The sequence below is a fragment of the Hippichthys cyanospilos genome, chromosome 13, assembly GCF_059441005.1.
Source record: "Hippichthys cyanospilos isolate Australia breed blue-spotted pipefish chromosome 13, RoL_Hcya_1.0, whole genome shotgun sequence".
NCBI classification, from domain to species: domain Eukaryota; kingdom Metazoa; phylum Chordata; class Actinopteri; order Syngnathiformes; family Syngnathidae; genus Hippichthys; species Hippichthys cyanospilos.
In genome coordinates, this window is record NC_142381.1 from 6,465,119 (window position 1) to 6,485,879 (window position 20,761).

Genomic DNA, 20,761 nt, shown 5'->3' on the forward strand with positions numbered 1-20,761 from the left:
TAAATCGGGTTATTTGTCTTATCAGTGTCAAACCACAGGGGTCTTTGGATTTATAGAATAATTTATTTGCATGGTTATATTTTTCGCATTGGCTTAGGGTCAGCGTTAGTCTTTCAAGAATGAGCTTGAAAGGGGTTAGGGTTAAAATAAATAAATAAATAAATAAATAAATAAATAAATAAATAAATAAAAGAATTGGGTCACTTATCTCCGAACTTCCGACAGACCGCAAACCGGATATTGTCCCATTCTATTTCCGGGTGTCGCATTCGTTTCTGTCCCCCATTTCCAAAATGGCGAACATTGCCACTGCTACCGCGGCCGCTGCTGCGGCGGCTAATAGAGACCCTGCTGTTGATCGATCTTTACGCTCGGTTTTTGGTAAGTTCTTTTTTTTTTCTCCTTATGGTTGTGGACTTTTAAAGTTGTGCTATACATATTATGTTTGTTATGGTTTATCTTCGCTGTGTAGCTAACACAGGCAAGTAAGCTTTTGCTATCTCTTATTCAGTCCCAGAATATAACTACATTTATGTATACCTTTTAGTTGGCAATATTCCTTATGAAGCATCCGAAGAACAGTTAAAAGACATCTTCTCTGAAGTTGGCCTTGTTGTGAGCTTCAGGTGAGTAACGCTCATTCATTCGCCTATTGGCCATTTAATCTTTTTTTCAATGTAAGTGAGCAATTGCTAAAAGCACAATTTTATTTAAAGGAGAGTTTGCGCATTTTTTCAGTTAAAAATGGCTCCCAATCATCCAAACAGAACCAAAAATATAATTTCATTCATTTTAGTTCTCACACAGCCATCCCAATCTACTGTATGTGTTTTCGAGTTACTGGTTGTTGCTTTGTTGTTGTGAGCCAAGGTTTGAGCTAACACCGAATTTCGATAAACTATTAAGATTACATGGAGCCACTAAGGCAATATATTGCCCTTGCATGTTGGCAAGACATGCCTCAGTCACCAATGCACATACAATCAATGCACATACAGTCATTAGGTGAACAGAATTAAGTTGATCTTCTTACATAATCAGACACTAATACTATAATAAACCGCCCACCTGACTCCAGCTATTGTTGATTCCTTCAAGACAACAATAGCAACACATTTTGAACAACAATATTACAGTGTAAGCATGTGACAATATCATGTTCTGATGGTCTGACATCCTTGAGTAAAAATTTCACTGTATCACAGAATTGAAATTACACTTTTGCAAAATATAATTGGGAACATCTGCCCTAAAAAACATGCCCAGCTAGCAGCATAGTATGAAGTCTGAAGGTATGTTGTTCATGTGCAAAAATGGTGGAGGACCATGAAAGAAAGGCATGTTCAAGTTGACAGTCAGATGATTAAGGATTATGCAAAAACTCATTGCTAAAGGATCTGTGGCTAATATATTTGATATAGACCTGTTCATGCTGATTTTTAGGATTGTTCTTGCTTTCAGATTAGTATATGACAGGGAGACTGGAAAACCAAAGGGTTATGGCTTCTGTGAGTATCAAGACCAGGAGACTGCACTCAGTGCCATGCGCAACCTCAACGGCAGAGAATTCAATGGTCGTGCCTTACGTGTTGACAATGCAGCCAGTGAAAAAAACAAGGAAGAACTGAAAAGTAAGAGTTTTAAAATTACCGTTTCACATGTTAGGTGGTATGTCTCTGTGCTGTGTGATGACATGAAGATAACTGTGTCAACATGTATGTGAACAGGTTTGGGAACAGGAGCACCCATCATTGAGTCTCCATTTGGGGACAGCGTGACTCCAGACGAGGCTCCTGAGTCCATCAGCCGGGCTGTGGCCAGTCTCCCACCCGAACAGATGTTTGAACTCATGAAGCAAATGAAGGTTGGCTTCTTCTGATCTATTACACATTTTTTTGCATTATAACTGCTCAATGGAGGAAAAAATTACATTTCAATTCAATCTGCACTGCCACGTGTGACCAAAAAATGAAATGTTTACATCCACAAAGTTTACAAAAATGAGCACTATTCAACATGAATATGGTTGATGACCTCCATAACGGAATGTATGAAAACATCTCAAAGACACATACCTGAAATTGAAAGCAAAATCAGCCAATTAAACATGAAGCAGTCGTTTTGAGTAAATTCCAGGGTTTGTACTTTGGCAAAATCCTACCATGGAATTTTCCCATTGACGTTTGTTCGCACCATCTAGTGATCAAAACAAAATGTTTTACTTGCAGTCAAAAAAAAAAAAATATCTCAGCCTCATAAATCAGTTCTTCCTTAAGTTACCACACTAATAGCATCGTGTTCACTTAACCAGGCACACATTTCTCACGGTGTTTGCAAATTTATTGGTTATTTAATGATCATAAATTCATTATGCAATAGATTTGATGACATTTCTGGTTGGTGATGAGTTGTGAGATACAGTATGTAAAATAATATACTTGAGCTCAATTAATATTGGGAAGCGCCGCTCTATACCACGCAGTGTATATGGACTTTTAACTGTTGCAAAAATGTGTTTCCACCCTGCGTAGCTATGTGTCCAAAACAGTCCCCAGGAGGCGAGGAATATGCTGCTGCAGAACCCGCAGCTGGCCTATGCTTTACTGCAGGCCCAGGTGGTCATGCGCATTGTGGATCCTGAAATTGCCCTAGTGAGTGACCAACCCTCCGCACATCTTTCAAAACTACTCTTCTGTGTGGTTATTAATGAATGGGCCACTTTAACAGAAAATGCTTCACCGCCAAAACACAAGTCAGCCGCTCATCACAAGTGGACAAGGGGGCGGCGCCCCGGCAGGCAATCCACCAACTGCCCTGCCAAACATGGCAGCCCCACAGCAGCAGCAGCAGCCCGTGGTAGGTCGAACTGCTAACGTTAATGTCTGTACGCTATTCTATTAAAATCAGTCTGATGTTTACAGTTATTCTTGAATATGTTCAATGGTTACTACAGACCCAAATGAATGCCCTTTTTTATTCATTAATACTCACAATCCTTTTTTTTTTTTTTTTACCAATACCTACATGCTCAGGACCATATTGTCGAATGACTGGACTGTAATCCTTTCTACATTATTACACCGGTACGCTCTAATTTTCTGTTATGTGATCAGACTGGGATGCACGTCAACGGAGCGCCTCCGATGATGCAGCCTGCAAGTATGGTTGTCGTGCCTGGACCCGGACCAGTGCCGGCCCCGGGAGCTGGCGTGCCTCCAGGTAATGATTTAAGGAATCATGTATTGTTTCCCACTTACTGGATGTGCTTGTCTTGTTCCCTTAAGTTAGGCCACTTGCTTTCTAGCTGTTGTTTATTTCAATGTCATATCGTCTTAGTTGACTTAGAACTTCAAATTCATATAGCGAAGCTCCATATAACAGACTCTTCAAATCTCCCCAGAGTGTCTGCTCGCCAGGAGTTGCTTATGGTATTTAGGTCACCGTAGTGTTTTTCACACAAAGTGTTTGTACCGGCGAACCTCCACAAGCAATAATTTGTCCGACACATTTTCTGCATGGTAAAGAAATTCTGGAAGGTACGCGTTGCAGAAAATCTGGCCAACACACGGAGGGGCGTGGTTGCCAAAATGACGTCATTTGACGTGTGGAGCTGCGCGGATCTCATATAAACCAAGCCTTGCTGCTACCCTTCTTGCAGCTGCTGCAGGATTTGCTCGCTTGCTGTTTTTTAGGATTTGATTGCTTGCTGTTTCTGAAGTTTAATGAAGTCTTAACCTTACGTTTGCCCCCTGGTGGTAGGATGACAAACTGCTTGATTTGACATGTCTAGATTGCTGGCTTTGTAAATGTTTATATCGCCGAGAATCATCCTAAATAATCGTGGCAGCCAATATCGTGATCGTGGTTAAAATTAATTGTGCAGCCCTACATGCGACATAAAAAAGGGACCTTAACCCCAAATACATATTTATACTTTTTTTTTTTTTTTTTTTAATTAAGAGTCCAGGCATTTATTCTTAGGTCCATCCACTATCGTCACTGCTTGTCTTCACAAGGGTCACAAGACGTACTGGAGCCTGTCCTAGCAGTCTTCAGACATTGCACATGGGGTACTCATTTATACTACTCATGTTTGATGTTATGATAAAAGAGGGTCTGAGAATGGGTGGTATTTAAATGCACTGACTAGAATAATAAGGCAAATTTGTCTGTGCATTCAAGCCATGCTGTTATGCCCGCGTGCTCAACAAAAACAGCATCCCAACCTCCCGATGTTTTGGGTGTTCTCCTCACCAGCCTTTCTCTTCACAGCAGGTTTTGAATAAGACATGACTGGGGCTAGGCTATCGAATATTTGTTCTTTGCACTTGATGTCATTTTTAGAAATATGCTTGTCAGAGAGCTGTCAGGACCCTGAGCTGTAAGTGTTTAAAATGCCCAGGGTAATGACACAGCAAATACAACGCGGGAAGCACCACTTAAACCCATTAAGATATAGGGAGCCACAAAATATCTTGCAGACCGTAGCTTATTCATGCATCTTTGCATACGGCATTCTGCATTCACATCCCTAGGGGGCGCCACAGCCATTAATACTAACGGCACCACTGTTGGTGTCACAAAACAACAATATCCCCAGTCACCTGTGGAATTCATACCATCAGTCATACACGCTTTCCCAATGCTTTTGAAGTGCCGCTTTGCTCTCTTGAGTCTTGTCTCCTCTTTTTTTTTTTTTTTTCCACCTTTAATGCTGGCTCAGGAACCCTCCAGCTTTCCCCCACAGGATCCTCTACACAAGCTGCTATCGAGCGGCCCCAAGGTATCATCCCCCACTCCCTCAGTCAGTACTAGAGCTGGGCAATAAATCCAATTAATTCAATTAAGTCCTCATTTAAAAAATCGTTGAAATTGAGGTTTTGCATAAGTGGATGAATGACATGTTACAAGACTTATTTGCGGTAATTACTAATGTCCTAATTGTGTTACTTCATGAAAGTATGCACACGTACAGTATGAATAGCTATTTATTTATTTTTTGCATATGATAAATCTTTGTTGAAATGTATTTTAAATCAGTATACATTATCGTTGCCTATATTTTTGACAGGATTACTTAATTTATTAAACCTTAAATAAATAACTGGTTGTTTGCTTTATTCCTTTGAATTAAATCATAATTGTCCTGAATGATTTGAAGAAAATCACATTTTTATTTTTTGGCCATATCGCCCAGCCCTAGTCAGTCGCAGTCAGGTTTGGAGTGGAGAATGCTCGGCAGTTCAAACTCTTTTGTTGTGCGAGGTTGCATGTCCGCAAACATTAGCTAAAGCAGATTCGAGCAAACTTTTATGCTCAAGGACTGCATTTTGCAATTGTAAAATGGACAGAAAGGCCATGCTGCTCATCGATGATTAATTCACAGAAGTGTTGTGTATGTTGTATCTAAGCACCTCGCGGGTGCTTTACATTAGACTGTAATGTTGTGAGTCATAGCAATCTCTTTGTCAAACTAAACTCGTGAATAACCCGTGTTTTTTCAAATCTGAAACAAACAAGATGGATGATGTTTCTTTTTACTTTTAGTGACTCTAATGCACAGTGGGATTGAAAAAGTAGCAGGAGCTGTAACACAGATTTGAGTTGGGGCAAGGGACTTGGCGCGATGATGGCATTTGTCTCATCGCCAGTGCATAAACTCAAATGAACAAACCACAGAGCTGGAGAGAGATCAAGAGCGGCACAGTGAGGTTGTCTTTTCTCTACAATCCCCACCTCTGTCCACTTATGTCCCTCTCATGAATCACATGAATTTTGGTGTAAAGTTACAAATTACACACATACAAGGAAACTTGAATAGGATTAAATAAGATTTCATATTTTGCTTACACAGTCTCTGGACTTATATCATTAGAAGAAAGAAGCGTAAACCCAAAGCTCTGTTTCCTTTTAACTTATTACATTAGCAGAGTTGGGCAACTTACAGTATTTTTCTGGTACATCATTCGTCACAGCCCGTCCCCCTTTCAGTCATCGTCGGTTCATCGTTTTTTTTTGAGCCAGAAAAAAATTATATTCAATATATATTCATATATATATTTAAAAAATATGAATTTGCATTTCCTGTCCCATAGCAAGATGTAAATTAGGTGCAGGAGGCCATTGTTGCTTGAAAGAGTGACCATCTGCATTGCTAGATGTCCACCGTGAAACTCACAACGCCCACACTCGGCCATCATTAATCCCAGAATGCCCTGGTATTTTATCAACAATACATGTCTTTATGTAAAACATTTTTAAAAAGCAAAATAACACAAAAAATCTGTTAACACTGAATTCTAAACATTACTTTTAACTTTTGGTCTGGGAGATAGTGTATAGAATGAGTTTTTCTTTTTTAAACCCAGAAGTTAAAAAGGGTATAACTCCAAATAAGTCTTTGGTAAAATCGGCCCAGCATGATCAGTGATGAATTGACACAATACTGGTAAATCCCTCAATTTAGTATGGTTCTCCACCACTTGGTAGTGCTGATAACTGACCATTATTGGATTGACATTAGACTGAATGCAGTCGCACTATAAAAACGCAACAATATAGCCTGCAATCAAACATATCAGTTGAAATAAAATTAAGTGGCAAAAGGGGGCAGTGACGAGTCTGACGGACATCTGACGTCATGACAGTCCTGACGGACTACAACATCAGATGAAAATTGCACTTTGGACATTTTTAATTAGCCGTTTATTTTGGACATTTTGTCATTGGCCCATTGGCAAAAAGGGCGTCCGTCGGTGACAAACTGACGGGACAGTCCGTCAGTGCTAACGAAGGTCCCACCTCTGTACATTAGTCGTAAAGTTTGGAATCGACCATTGTTTGACAGGACTGTTTGTTTGGCCTTCACACAGACTTTAGTCCACTGTCAAGCAGCTCTAGAATTACGTTTTGATTCATAGCAAACAAAGAATGGATATCCCCAAAGCCCCCTGCCTCCTCCAAAAATCCAAATTGGACCAACAATACCCACTTCCTGCATATTTATGAATTGCATCAATATGGCAACTCTATTTTACATTGAGAAATGAACATAATTTCCATATCTACACACTTGTCAAAGTATTCTTTTCTTCTTTTGCTGGATTAGTTTAATCCAGGTGTGCGTTTTGAATGTAGTGGGCAGGATTGCGTGAGGGGTTATAAGGGCTGCAAATGTACCCTTGACACATGTAACAAACAGGTGAGCTTTTTTTTTTTTTTTTTGTTAAAAGCTCTTTCAAAGAGTGACAACACGAGTGCCTCTTCTTGACAGCCTGCTGCTGTTTGTAGCATTCATGTCAGTAAAGGTATAATTAATCTTAAAACGCAACCGAGCACTGACACACCCGTAGCTTCACATTTGCATGCATTCTTCTGCCAGCTATGCTCCCTCACCCATTAATGAAGTTGTTGTCTTAGCATTAAGTGTTTCAACCATAATTGATCTATTTATTCATTTGTGTGTGTTGTGTTGTAACATTAGGCTTCTTGCTGTGCTTCTTTTTTTTTGCCCTCGATTGTTCCTGTTCTCTCTTTAGTTTGATTCCTAGGGTGAATGATGCCTGTTTAATGTATTAGTTGTGAAATGTACTGCCCTGGCCAAAAAAAAAATCCCCACTCTTTGTTTTTGTTACGCCCTATTTCACTTTATGAAACCCAAAGATGGCAAATGGCCACAAACGTCTCTATGTGTCAAAATCTACCTCATGAATGAATGCTTGTACTGTTCTCCCGCAATAGGGAAACCTATTGCTGGTAAATTATTCTTCTGGACGGGATTTCATGGGGGTTTCCCACATAACGCTGTGTATGTTTAAACTAGACTTGACCAACTGAGACATGCCCTTATCACACTTCCGCCACACCTTATATCATCTGTGGAATGATCAGACCCAAGTGACCTGTTTCTAGTGTCCCAGATTCTGATCTTGATGAATACTTTTCCCGCTCAATTAGTCATTGTGGATTTTTTAAATCTCTTTAGCCCTAAACTTTTTTCCCCCCAACACATACAGTAGCAAAGTGCTTTTGTGTTTAATGAGGCTTTTCACTCTCAACTTATGCTGCAGCACTGAGTGCTACCGATACCCCTCCTCCTAACCCTGCCCATTCGCACATTGCATTTCAACTGTTCTTAAAGGGTCAGCCTCAGTCTGTGTTATCGCTCTGTTCAATCGGCCCATCCGCTCCCCCACATGTAAATCTGTGTACAGCTCAAGTGCCAGAGAGCATAAGCGCACAGCCTTAGTCATGTAAAGTTCTTGGCAAAACACCCTTATATTGTGTCAGATGTAGAAGAGCAGTGGTTTAGTTCGAAACGAAAGTGCCTTCATTTGAACAAGCTTGTGTATTAGGGCTGTGCATTGTGAATTGCTTCAGACTCCAAGTTAGGACTGAGAGTATTAGGGTTGCAGCGCATCATTTGCTGGGGGGGGGGCAAAATACCAAAGGTGCGAAAAGTGAAGCTCCAAGTAGCAACAAACACTAACAACAATTATATTTGTGAATTCTTAATTAAGCAGCAAAATATAGTAATCCCTCATTTTTCACAGTTAATCAAACCCCAGATTTTTTTAAACGTGAAAAGTATTTATCCTTTCAGTATAAAGTTAGTGTTTCTTTGTGAAATTTACATGACCAAACGCAGAAAACAGGTCTGTTCTGATTGGTGGTTACCTAATCCAGGGGCAACTCTTAAGTCATTTTCAGTTCACATGAAGTGGCACAATAGCTGCCCCCAAGATGGATAAGAACAGGGCAATTTCGCCGTCTAATTCATATTCCGCAAATGCAATATAACGTGTACAATGTTATGTAATATCTCTAACTAACTAATATTTTAAATATTCAACAATTCCACTAGGAAATGAGCATTCAACTTGCATGGCTCAGCTGGTTCATATAATGTATTTGTTGTTGAACAGCAGAACCACACCCCCAGTTGCTCTTTTTTCTCGTCTAGAGTTAAACAGGTGAGGCAAGGCGATTTGGACAAAATATTTGTGGCTTGGAAGATTATACCTCGAGTCAAACTTTTCAAGTGTCACCGTGGTTGAAAATGTTCAGCGCGATTGGCTTCGTGATTGCCCAAGAGTTCTTCTGTCTCTAGTCGAATAAAAAAATGACCAGTTGAAAGTCTGGAAAGTGTATTTCCACATACATTGGTCTTTGGAGGGGCGAGTTACTAGATTTTAGAATGTTTTTTTTATTTTTATTTTTATTTTTTTTCAGATATGAGCTAGTATTTGACTAAACAAATTGGTGGTGATAGTGAACTTAAGTTCTCTCAATTCACAGTGAGCAACTTTGACAAATATTATACCAATCACCAGTTATTGCATATTGAGAAGCAACTGATTTTTGAAAATACAAAATATAACAATACTTACAGTCATATGTTGTTTATCATGTATGACAAGTGAATTAGTATTACAGCATCTTTTTATGGTACATCAATACTGAGCAATCCACAAATTCATTTCACGGGGCGGTGGCTTGTTTTGGCCCACCAGTGCTTAGTATTATGTCGTCATGTCTTTTATGAATGTTTTCATGGTTTTGTTCTCCCTCAGGAGGAGGCGGCATCCCCCCCAGAGGGCTGCTTGGCGACGGGCCCAACGATCCCCGAGGGGGCAGCCTGCTGACGGTCACGGGAGAAACCATTGACCCCAAGTGAGTGCACGGACGTGTTAACTTTGCAGCGCGCCGAGAGACGCCACTGAAAACTTCACGAAGCTCTCCGTTTAGTCGAGGGTACATAGGTGCACCTCCGCCTCACGCCCCGCCAGTACACATGGGCCCGATGGTCGGTGGGCCGCTGCCGGATATGCGAGGACCCCCGATGGAAATGAGAGGGCCGCCGATGGGAGAACCGCGAAACATGATGGGTGACCCCAGGGGGCCTCCTATGATGGAGCAGCGGGGACCCCCGATAGATACCAGAGGTAAGCCAAATGGTTTGGGTTGCACTGGAGTCCAGAAAGTATTTGCGTTTTCCCCACATGTTACGTCCTCACTGGAAAAAAAAAAGGATATTGACTCAAATATTTCCAGCCGACATACTTAAAAAAAAATTGGAAAATAAGTGCATCAGCACTTCCAAGTATGGGCATGCTGGCCACTGTCATCTTTTCAGTTTGCCACACCATCCAAGCTGTGTAAAAGGGCAGTCTATTGTTACAAAAGCATGCCAGTAACTAGGGCTGAATGATTAATTGCATTTGCAATCACAATAAGATAACACCTGATTTGACGTCCTAACCGCAAACGCTGCAGTTTAAATTGTCAATGAGATGTTTACGGAGGAGAGGAAGGAGGGCTCGCAGCAGGCAGCAACGTCATGTCATTTTTGGTGAGATGAAATGCAGCTGCCGCTTGTAACGCATGCTCTACTGCTTTCTTGATATCGAAAAATGTTACGTGACATCATATAAGCAATTATAAGCTTACTTACCCTACACCAGGTGTAACTAAGTCCGGTCCTCGAGAGGCTCTATCCTGCCCGTTAGCTTTCAATAACGCACACAATCCAAATTATCAGCTCATCAAGTTTTGCAAGATGTCTGATAACCATCCTGACGATTTGAATCAGTTGCACTGGGGGAGTGTTGCATCGAAAACAGACTGCTCGGTTGCTCCCGAGAGCTGCGCTGGGTTTCAGACCCCTGCCCCACACTCGGCGCGTTTTGTTATATTGGCTATATTCATTGTTTTGATATATCGATCTAGATAAGTCCAGAGTTCAAGAAGTGCAGTGCAGTTGTTTACATATATCAATGATAAAATGTTTCATGCAACTTGAAGATGTTGAAATGGTAAAGCAACAGTTATTCAGTTTAGTTTGACGGTTTATTGGTTCACACAATATCAGCGAGTCATGTGTGTATGGGATTTCCGCGTCTTTTCACAGGCCGCGATCCCAGAGCAATGGACGCTCGCGGCCCCGTGGCTGGCCAGAGGGTTCCCATGGCGGGAGGAATGCAGGGCCCCATCCCGCACAACATGGGCCCCAACGCACCTCTTGCTGCTCGGCCGGTAAGTGTTTTTTTCCTTGGGTTATTTTCTGTGTGTTTAGTGTGCCCAATGCAATAAAAAATGCTTCATAAAACTAAATCTTCGAGTACCAAACCGCTTTTGGTGCACATTGTTAAAATGTCGATTGTTAGATTTCTGGTCAACACTGCAAATGGCGACCGTATTTTCCCTCGACAGGGTCCCCCTATTTCCGGAGTTCCTCCTTCAGGAGGAGGGGGCGGCGGCTTCAGCCCGGGTCAGAACCAAGTATCCACACAAGACCAGGAGAAGGTGGGTAGCACTTAGGGATTGTCTACATTCTTTTGTGAATTCTGACAGCAGGAATGGCCACATGGTTTTGATCTCCTTTGTATCTTTATTTGCAGGCTGCCCTGATCATGCAAGTTCTCCAGCTGACTCCGGATCAGATCGCCATGCTGCCGCCCGAGCAGCGCCAGAGCATCCTCATCCTCAAAGAGCAGATTCAAAAAACCACGGGCGCACCTTGATCGGCAACCGGGCAACATAAAGGGGGCAGGTAGGTGCTTAGTTGGCCCAGCAATCGCAGACATAACGTGGATTAAAGTGACAGAAATGTATTTTTGAGATGATGATTATAGCCTCCAGCTAATAAAAAAATAATTCACCATTTTGAGAAACGTGAATGTTAAAAGTGTTACTATCATTTATGTAATACAAATTAGATAAGAATTGGCCCTCTGAATGGTATTTTGCTGTCATTGTTTTTTTTGTCTTTTAGGATTTGCGAGGTCACCTCAGCCTAAAGTTGCGTCATCATTAATTTAGAAGGTTGTAATTTTTTTTTTCATTTTTTGTTTTTTATATGGAGTCCCAACAGATGTGTGAACCCAAATCATCCTTTGTTTTCCCCCCATGTTTGTCAATAAAACAAAACTGATAATACATGAGTACTTATTCTTTATTTAACTAAAGCATATAGACAATGATAGAAATATATCAACACTTGACTTCTTCATTTAAAAGGAGTATAAACATAACTGCCATTGGCTCCTACATCTTTTTCTCGGAACACTTCTTTCGTTTCTTAACACTTAAGAGCAAAATAACAGGACAGTATAAAGATAGTGTGATAACGCGTGAAAACAAATCAGCGCTGTTGTTAAGCGGAAAACTACAGGTGAAATCATCAATTCACAATTCATTACAAATCAGTGCTCTTCATATATACAGAAAGTGCCAAAGTTTACATGTAGACACGGTGTGAACATGTCAAAATGCTAAAGAAGGAAAATTGGTGAAAAGGTTACTTCTTTGGAGCAAAACACAATACAAAATTTAAACGTAAATGTCCTCCAACGATACAGCTCACATTGCAAAAAGAATGATAATGCTCAGGGCTCAAACTAAAATTTTTTTTTTTTTTTTTTTTACACTTAAGTATGGTGAAAGTACAAAATTAAATAGGGTGTGTGCATTACATTTTAATATTGCAACTTTTTTCCATATCCTGCAGAATTTTCTTGACATTTTTTCATGTTATTGTGACGAATTATAACTGCTTTTCTGATTCGTTAAAATTGACATTTTTAAATTGCGCAACTATTCTTTTGTTTATTGCCCCTAATATTTTACTTTTTTAAACTGTCATTCCAACTTTTATTCTCGCAATGTTTTATACTTTAATTGTAGACATTTCTTTATTGTAATACTGGGGATATACTTTTTAAAATAACCAGGTTTTAAATATCTTGACCAGTTCTTTTAAGTCATAATAGTGTAACATTATTGCATCTTTAAAAGTGACTTATAGTTATATATACACACACACACACACACACACTCATGCAAAGTGGACCCCAGGTTAATGACATCCCTGCCTTACAACTCTAACCCTTTTTAACCTTATGATGTGGACCGCGACATTTCTTTGCGCTTTTTTCTGCCTCATGACACGACAAAAAAAAAAGTCTCTTCTCAAACATGGCGGTCAGTGTGCTCACTCATACTGACAATCACCCGCATTACAGTTTAGAGCACTGCAATGCCGGTCTGCTATTGGTCAGCGTCACAACTCCCTAAGATACTGGTCTACTATTGGTCCGAGTCATAGGTCAGTAAGATGCTGGTCTGCTATTGGTTGGCACACAGGGTTACAGATGGCTGCCTAAAGACTTTATCTTGCTTTCAATATTGTATTTATTGTGTATTTTAGTCCTTAATTCAACCTTGAATTGGTTAAATATGGTTCCCAAGATTTCTAGTGATGTTAAAGAGAGAAGTAAGAAGATGATTGGTGTGGAAACGAAACTGGAGATAATCAAGAAATACGAAGAAGGATAAGCTAGCCGAGGCTAGGCTCTCGTCACAAGGAAATATGGGCATAACAAGCTCGCCACGTCAAAGGTAAACAAATCCTTTATATATTATTTATGATGTTATTTAATTGTATGCATGTATATTATATATAAGTAGCACTTATACTATTTTGAAACGAATTTTTAATTTGTACAGTATATACAATTTTGATGTTTTTACCTGGGGTTTTACACGCATTTGCTAATTAACATAAATTTGGATTGCCTGCCGCACAGCGAATTACAGATCCTAACCGTGGAATAAACCGGGGGCCCACTGTACAGGTGTATAAAAAAAATATATATATATATCTATATATTGCATTGTTTACCAAATCGTCAAGACCAGTGGTAGAGAGAGTAGGGAGACTTCAGGCCAGTGGAGCAACAGCGTTGTCGTGAAAAGTTGTGTGTGTGTTTGCGCTATGAACACACACAAGCCTGTGTGCTTTCAACACACTCAAGCATGTGTGCCCTAATTAACAATGAGCAACATTCCCCAACAGGTCTTGCTGACAGGGAAACCGCTTCTGTTCTCTTTCCCCCAGCTCAAAAGTTCTCCTTGTTGAAGTAGAACTTTGTCTTGCGTGGGTCCACGTCCGAGTATTTTGCACATTTTTTTTCCAAGACCTTGGCCAAAGCCACCGGGCCACACAAGAACGTTCCCACCACGGCCCTGAAGATGAAATTCAAAAGACAACGGAGAATTTTAGGGAATGCGCCATTTTGTTTGCTAATTCAGAGCGACAATGATTTTCTTACGAAGGGTTCTCCTTGCGGACTTGTTCAAACTCCTTATCCCAGTTGGGTCTTCCATAGTGCGTTTTTTGTTTGAGTCCGGTGACCACGTCGGTCTCCTCGTCAAAGTGCACCATGGCGTGATTGGCCTTAAGGAAACAGGGAGAACTTAACATGAGCACACCAAGCGAAGTGATGCAATGTTGCAGACAGAAAAATTCATTTTATTGTTGCCAAACTTACATGACTCTGATCCCAGCCTGTCAGGAAGAGCTTGTAGGTGAGGAAGCCCCCAATGCCCCGTTCCTCCATCTCCCTCTCCTGGACCTGCAGGAGGTCGGCGAACCACTCGAAGGCATTTGTCTCTCGACACAGCCAGTAGAAGTAGATCTGGAACCAGGAAGTCGGGCAGAAAAACAACAACAATGATGACCTTGCTCAAAAGGCTTCAAGAGGATTAGGGTGTGTTCACATGTGCAGGTTACATCATTCACACATCGGGCAAACGAGAACGATACAAACGAACTGACCCAAGAACAAAAGCGACCGTGACGCAACGAGAGGATTTCACACATGGCTTAAGTGTGACGTATGCTCATCTAGACGTGTTTTCAAACAATGGCTAGGAACCAATTCCGAATACTGTCTTTGCAGTGTTGCCTTCAGGATCCTAAATCATCCATTCCCCATTGATATGAATGGAAATGCCGTTAATCAGTTCCATCAGTTAATCAGCCCCCCCCCAGATATTATATTGTCATTCAAGTGTTGCTGCACCATTTGTGTTCAATCTTTTGAGCTTAAGTGCCCTGCCCTAAAAGATTGCCTGCAAAATTCAAATGCCACTTAAAGCAGTTCTCACATCATCCCGAAGTAAACCAGTTCTACATAACCCCAGGCGTGCAGATGAAGGGCGTCATTCGCCAGTGTGCATTTAGTCAGTGACAACAAAAGCAAAAAAAAAAAAAAAAAAGCGCAACGTTGTTGTGAGGTTGCGCGTTACCTTTCGCGTGCGCAGTGATGGGTTGGAGTCCTTGAATTTGTACCAGATGGACTTGAGGATTGAGGCGAAGGGCGTCACGCCGATACCCGCCCCCACCAGCATGGCCACCTCATAGTCGAACACGTCCTCGCTGGCCGTACCAAAGGGCCCGTCCACTCCCATTCTGATGCCAGCCAAAAAAAAAAGTGTCAACGTTAAGCAATTGAGTCGATTGCAAAAATGCAAACAGTATACTAATTTGTCGGTTAGCTTATTTTTTGAATACTTGTCTCAGTATTCACGCACTGAAGATTTTACACACAATACTTGAATACTAAATTCTTTTTTCGCATTTGCACAATCATTTTGATTCGCATTCGTATGAAGGCTTGTCACTCAGCATTCACTCGGTATTTGACATTCCGTGGAAATGTTTGTGCACCAGCAAGTGTTTTGACACACATTCATAGCATTAAAACTGTATATTTTGGAAAGAATAACATTGAGGGCTTGAACATGAATATGATAGATGCAATCCTGTGTTTAAAGCAGCGGAAAATATTTAGTGACTCTGCATTTGTAAAATATTTTGATCCACAGTACAATTAGTCTGAATGTTGAGCTCTCAGCATTCACACAAACATTTTTTACTTACATTTTGAACAACTAACTCTAAAACAATTATGGTTGCTTCAATGGTGGATTAAATGCTCCTTAATTGAGTTCCCCACGTTTGTATCTCAGAGTTTACATACTGGCAAAACATTTGAGGAAAAACTGACTTAGGCCCTTGCGCGCCCTCAGGCAGCTGCTGCATGATGCTGATGAGTTTTTCGGTCCAGTCTCCGGCCGAGCGGATGTGCACGCTGAAGAAGTCCTCCTCGGGGGCCGAGGTCATGGTGAACGGGTGCCACTCCAGCTGAGAGATGGCCGGGCAGTTGAGAAACACGTACTGGCCAACCTCCATTTTGAAGCCGTTCTTGACCAGCTGTAACTCCAGCACTTTGGATGGATGCATCACGATCTAAGAAGAAAAGGTTTACACTTTTTCAAAAATCAAAAACGCGAGCGCAAACGACGTCACCGGGAACTTCGAGTGTTACCTTTCGGTATCGGACCGTCTGCAAGTATCGGACTAAACGTAGCAGCCGCTCACACAGGTACAGAATCATCGGAGCGATCACCCACATCCAAGTCTGGGAGGGGGGGGGGGGGGGGTAGAAGAGACCTTTGTTAGCATCTTAAATACTGAGACCAGTTGAGAAGGTAAACATTTATTAAGGCGCATATTATCCATTGGAAAAATCTCATGGTACACCAGTTCAAAAAGTACAAAAATCTTCCAAAATGTGTAACCCCAGACAAATGGATGTCAAGCATTTTAGCTCAGGAGCCACCCGGAGGAAAATCGATTCTAAGGTGGACCAGATTGCCATAATCATGGAATATAAACTTAAAAACAACTACCGTCCGAACTAATGAGAAGTAAATAAATAAAGAACATTTAAAAGAAAATAAGACAGTTTGTTTATACTACGATCCTATTCTTTTTTTTATGCCTCACAAAATCAACTTGCCGGCTGGACTAAAACTCCTGGCGGAGTTTTGATAGCCCTGTTTTAAAGTGTCCTAAAATTTGTCAGCCCTAATATTTATAAAAAGCGCGCACACGCCCACAAAGACACCAACCTGCGGAAAGCCCCCGGCAAACTGCGGGAGAGGGCACTCGGGAATTCGCCCCCATTCATTGATGCGGTCCTTGCAGATGGTGAAGTTGTGCTTGGAAAGGTTGCTCTGGCTCCTCACGATGCGTCTGAAGGTTGTTTGCGAACGTTGAAGAAGACAGCGAGGCAGGGAAGGGACGGCACGGCGGGCGTTGGCTTACCCGGCGCCGTGAATGACCAGGCCGGCGAAGAAGATGATGAAGAGGTGGTGCGTGTACCAGAAGACCTCAAAGTAGCTACGGCGGATGACCTCCATGGAAGACGTGATGATGAGGATGAGGGCCAGCGTGATGATGACACCCGTGATGCCGGCGATGGTGGTGAACACCAAGTAAGTGGGAATCTGCTGCGGATCCTGACACGCAAACAAAACTTCTTGTCACGTGATCATTTCATTAAGGATGCTCGACATGAGCCGACAGCACAAATCTGCCTTTGCAAACATAATGCTCGCTGTTCATTGTCACTGATCAAAATCATCTCGCGGACTAGATTAAACACATTTGTGGGCCAGAATTGGCCTGCGGGCCCTATATTACAAACATTTAACTTGAATAAATGCTGTAAAAAAGTATTAAACATTTGTTAAGATTTTTTTTATATCGCTTTAAAAATATACACTTTTTACCTATACAATTTTTATAGATAACTTATAGATAACTAAGTTGTCAAGTGAATTCTAAATTCTGCCAGCAATGGAAAATAAGCACTCAGCCAGTATTAGTATAACATTTGGTTGTTCACTGACCACTTATAAATGAGTAAGAAATTATCCCTAAAGTCATTGTCGTATTTTGTTCAAATAGTAACACATTCATGTCATTTTCTTGATTAAAGAAATAGCCAGAAGATTCTCAACATTGTTGGGCTTCTGGACCACTTGATGGCCCCATAGTGCAAATGAAGCACTGTAGGAATCATTTTTAGTAGTTATTATACATTTGCCATGATAGTACATATTTGCAGCATAAGAGAGTGTTTTCAGCTTGGATGCAGCTACAAGAGGACAACTTGGCGGCGGAGTGCGAACAGCTGATAAGGAGACCTCAACGGCAGAGCCCCTGGGAGATGACGTCAAGACCTCTGGGCTCACACGCACTACCAGAGAATGTGAAGATGGATAAGCAATTCTTGCGAATAGTACCATATAAACAAGTATGCTGTGTGCCAACTTTACATGTAATCAGATGCCTCTGTATCATATAAAATGGGGAGTGTTAGAAGTATCGTTGGAGAACGAATGTGCCGTGACCAAATAAAGGCTACACTCCTTCTCTCTCTCGAGAAAAATATTAATTGAGTGCCTTTTCTCTCTTTATTGCCTAATTATTATAAATGTCTATTTGGTGAACCTGACAAGCACCTTGAAGCTTCTTGAAAACGTGTGCAAACCAGATGGCTGCAAAACTTCAATGTTTAAAGAAGCCACATTTGGCTTCGCCTCCCAATTGCAGTGTTGTTAGTTCAATCCCTGACCTCGGCAACCATGCCGAATGGTTGAGCAAGACACTCATTTCCTCCCGGTGGACATGGCGGCGCCCGTGGCGTGCTTCAGTTCCACAAGAGTGCCCATTAGTTCATGTAGCTATTGTATATGAGGTGCCCTAAACCAAACAGCCAAAATGTAATCTATTCATTATTCTAAAAGAAAGGTTAAAAGGCAAAGAGGAAGGCGACTCACTAGGCTGGTAATGCGAATGGGGTTGAGGTAGGTGGTATTTCTCGTATCCGCCAGGTCGGACAGCGCCGTGCTGAGTTCGTCGTAAACGCCTTGTCTGCTGTTGTTGTACCACTCCACATTCAGGAGATGGGCGATGACGTGAACGGCTGTCGGGACACAACGTAGAAGGTCAAATATGACAGCTTTAGGTTGGGATGCCAAGCATCCATCCATCTCCATCTATCTATCTATCTATCACGTTTTTTTGTTTTTTTTTGTACAAGTATCGCGGCCTATGGGATATACAGTCCCAGTGGTATTTCTTGGTGGAAATGGAAATGAGAATCTTTGAACTAATTTTCCATGTATCCTAGACATATAAAGAAGTAATATGTGCCATATATTTTTTTAAAAATGATAAATCCTCATTTATCACCCATTTGCTTACTGATCATTGTCTGATTGCACTGTTGTATCATCAGAATGAATCATTTTCAAAAAGATAGCAAATCTGCTGCTCTCGTTTGCGTTTTTTTTTAAGCTCTCACTCCGACGTCAGGATCCTTCACGGGTGCACTTACCCAATTTTGCTCAACAAATGACACACCTTGTCACAGTGAGGTATTCATTACACAAACACACACATTTACAAGCACTGTTTCCCATCAGCATTTCCCATAACCCTAATCTGTTATCAGTACATCTTGTTTTATTTTTCCTGTCTGACAATCTCACCTGTCATCAGGGCTATCGTGTAAGCCACCAACTTGTGGAAGTCGATATTTTTATCAAGCTGCTTCCTCAAACTACGACTGCAACACTGAATGAGGAAAAAAAAAAATACTAGATTTAAAATCAAGAATGTACAACGGCCACGTCATCATACAACTTGACTCACGTAATTCGATGTCGCAGAGAGAAATGCCAAACAATCGGACATGGCTGAGACAGTTTTTTTTTTAACTCAACTTTAAAAACTACCCATATTTCTTTTTTTCCATAACAAATAACAATACATTTGATTTGTTTTCTAAGTATCTTTAATGTAGCCTAAAACACACAGTTTTTTTTTAGTAAACAGTTCCTTTGTCACATATTTGATTAACTTGTATATTGTATATTGTAAAATGTCCCCCTAAAACTACACTGAAAAATAAGAATAATATACTAAAGTTGTGGGCCCACTACATACTAGATGATCCATTATTTTGTAACGCTAAAGTTGAAACCCCACCCAGCTAATGTAATAAATTCCGAACATTTACATGACTGGGGAACCTGTTTCTTCTAATTGGTTATACAGTTACATTTTCTAAGAGGGTTGTAACTAAATCCAGAAAAAGAAAAAAAAACATTTAACACATTTACAGTGGTGCCTTGAGATAAATGACTCAACTCATGAGATTTCAGAGATACGAGCCATGGATTGGGGGGGCAGCTTTTACTTCTGCTGTGTGAAGTGTAATTGCACACCCCTGCCACTAGGTGGTGCAGTGTTGCTCTCATTGGCAAAGTCTGTTCCATTAATGAGATTTAGAAAAAAATCAGGATGTTTTGCTTCAGGTTAAAGATGTAATTTTTTTTCAGTTCCAGGCTAAAATGTAACCCGCACACTGTAAAAAGTAGTGACCATTTGTTGAAAGTTAATGCAATTTTTACAGATAACCATCTTATTTGTTGTCAGCGTGTCAATTGGGGTGCATGAAATGTTGGGATGGTATGTATTTACATATTTGCACATCTTACCACGAGGGAGCCGCGTATGAGCGACAACAGGTTGCGACACACGGGGAGGAGGATCAGCAGGCAGTTGAAGTTGAGCACGGCGGCTGGGGCCCTAGCCCATGCCAGAGCAGACTGGGGTAATCAAAAGCAAAATCATGAGTCTCCCTGCCACTTGAATGGGGTGGGGGGGTGGGGGGGGGGGTTCCGAAGGACTCACCCCTAAGAGATGCCGCGTGTAAAAGAACTGATCCCCCAAGTCGTAGAAGAGATAAAACCAGACAAATAGGAAGATGTTGATGCCCATCCACACCACCTGTAAACATAAAACTGGTCAAAGATGCTCATTGGTGCATTTGCAGTGCAAATGTGAAAGAGCTCACCAGTGTGACACAGGTAACGCCATTGTTAATAATCCAGTTGGCCATGATGAACACCTGCACTGGGATCACATCAGGTGCGGCACCGCTGCACTTTTAAACGCTGCGGGCTCCTCCCTCAAACGTCACACAAGGAAGTGACGCCCACTCACACACACGCGGAAATGACAGGGTGGAATTTATCGAAGCGGCCGAATAGGTGCAGT

The 20,761-nt window shown here is 41.3% G+C and overlaps 2 protein-coding genes across 3 annotated transcripts; one reads left to right on the top strand and one right to left on the bottom strand.

Moving 5' to 3' along the window:
• Window positions 1-276: 276 nt before the first annotated feature.
• On the top strand, window positions 277-11,942 carry cstf2 (cleavage stimulation factor, 3' pre-RNA, subunit 2). Of its 2 annotated transcripts, XM_088430875.1 has the most exons (14): window positions 277-381; window positions 548-626; window positions 1,462-1,631; window positions 1,728-1,864; window positions 2,532-2,651; window positions 2,728-2,856; window positions 3,114-3,219; window positions 4,724-4,783; window positions 9,573-9,672; window positions 9,748-9,944; window positions 10,910-11,034; window positions 11,212-11,304; window positions 11,400-11,551; window positions 11,774-11,942. In XM_088430875.1, exons 1-13 carry the CDS (start codon window positions 294-296, stop codon window positions 11,520-11,522), a joined length of 1,527 nt encoding a protein of 508 aa, XP_088287001.1. In that variant the 5' UTR covers window positions 277-293; the 3' UTR covers window positions 11,523-11,551; window positions 11,774-11,942. The 2 variants fall into 2 exon arrangements, with proteins under 2 accessions (XP_088287001.1, XP_088287002.1); XM_088430876.1 differs by lacking the exon at window positions 4,724-4,783.
• Window positions 11,936-20,703, bottom strand: nox1 (NADPH oxidase 1). The gene is made up of 13 exons (XM_088430874.1): window positions 20,559-20,703; window positions 20,396-20,491; window positions 20,200-20,310; window positions 19,189-19,273; window positions 18,475-18,620; window positions 16,955-17,148; window positions 16,759-16,882; window positions 16,173-16,265; window positions 15,852-16,093; window positions 15,091-15,253; window positions 14,331-14,477; window positions 14,112-14,236; window positions 11,936-14,025 (listed from the first exon to the last, which is right to left on the bottom strand). Exons 1-13 carry the CDS (start codon window positions 20,601-20,603, stop codon window positions 13,899-13,901), a joined length of 1,698 nt encoding a protein of 565 aa, XP_088287000.1. The 5' UTR covers window positions 20,604-20,703; the 3' UTR covers window positions 11,936-13,898.
• Between the last annotated feature and the right edge of the window lie 58 nt (window positions 20,704-20,761).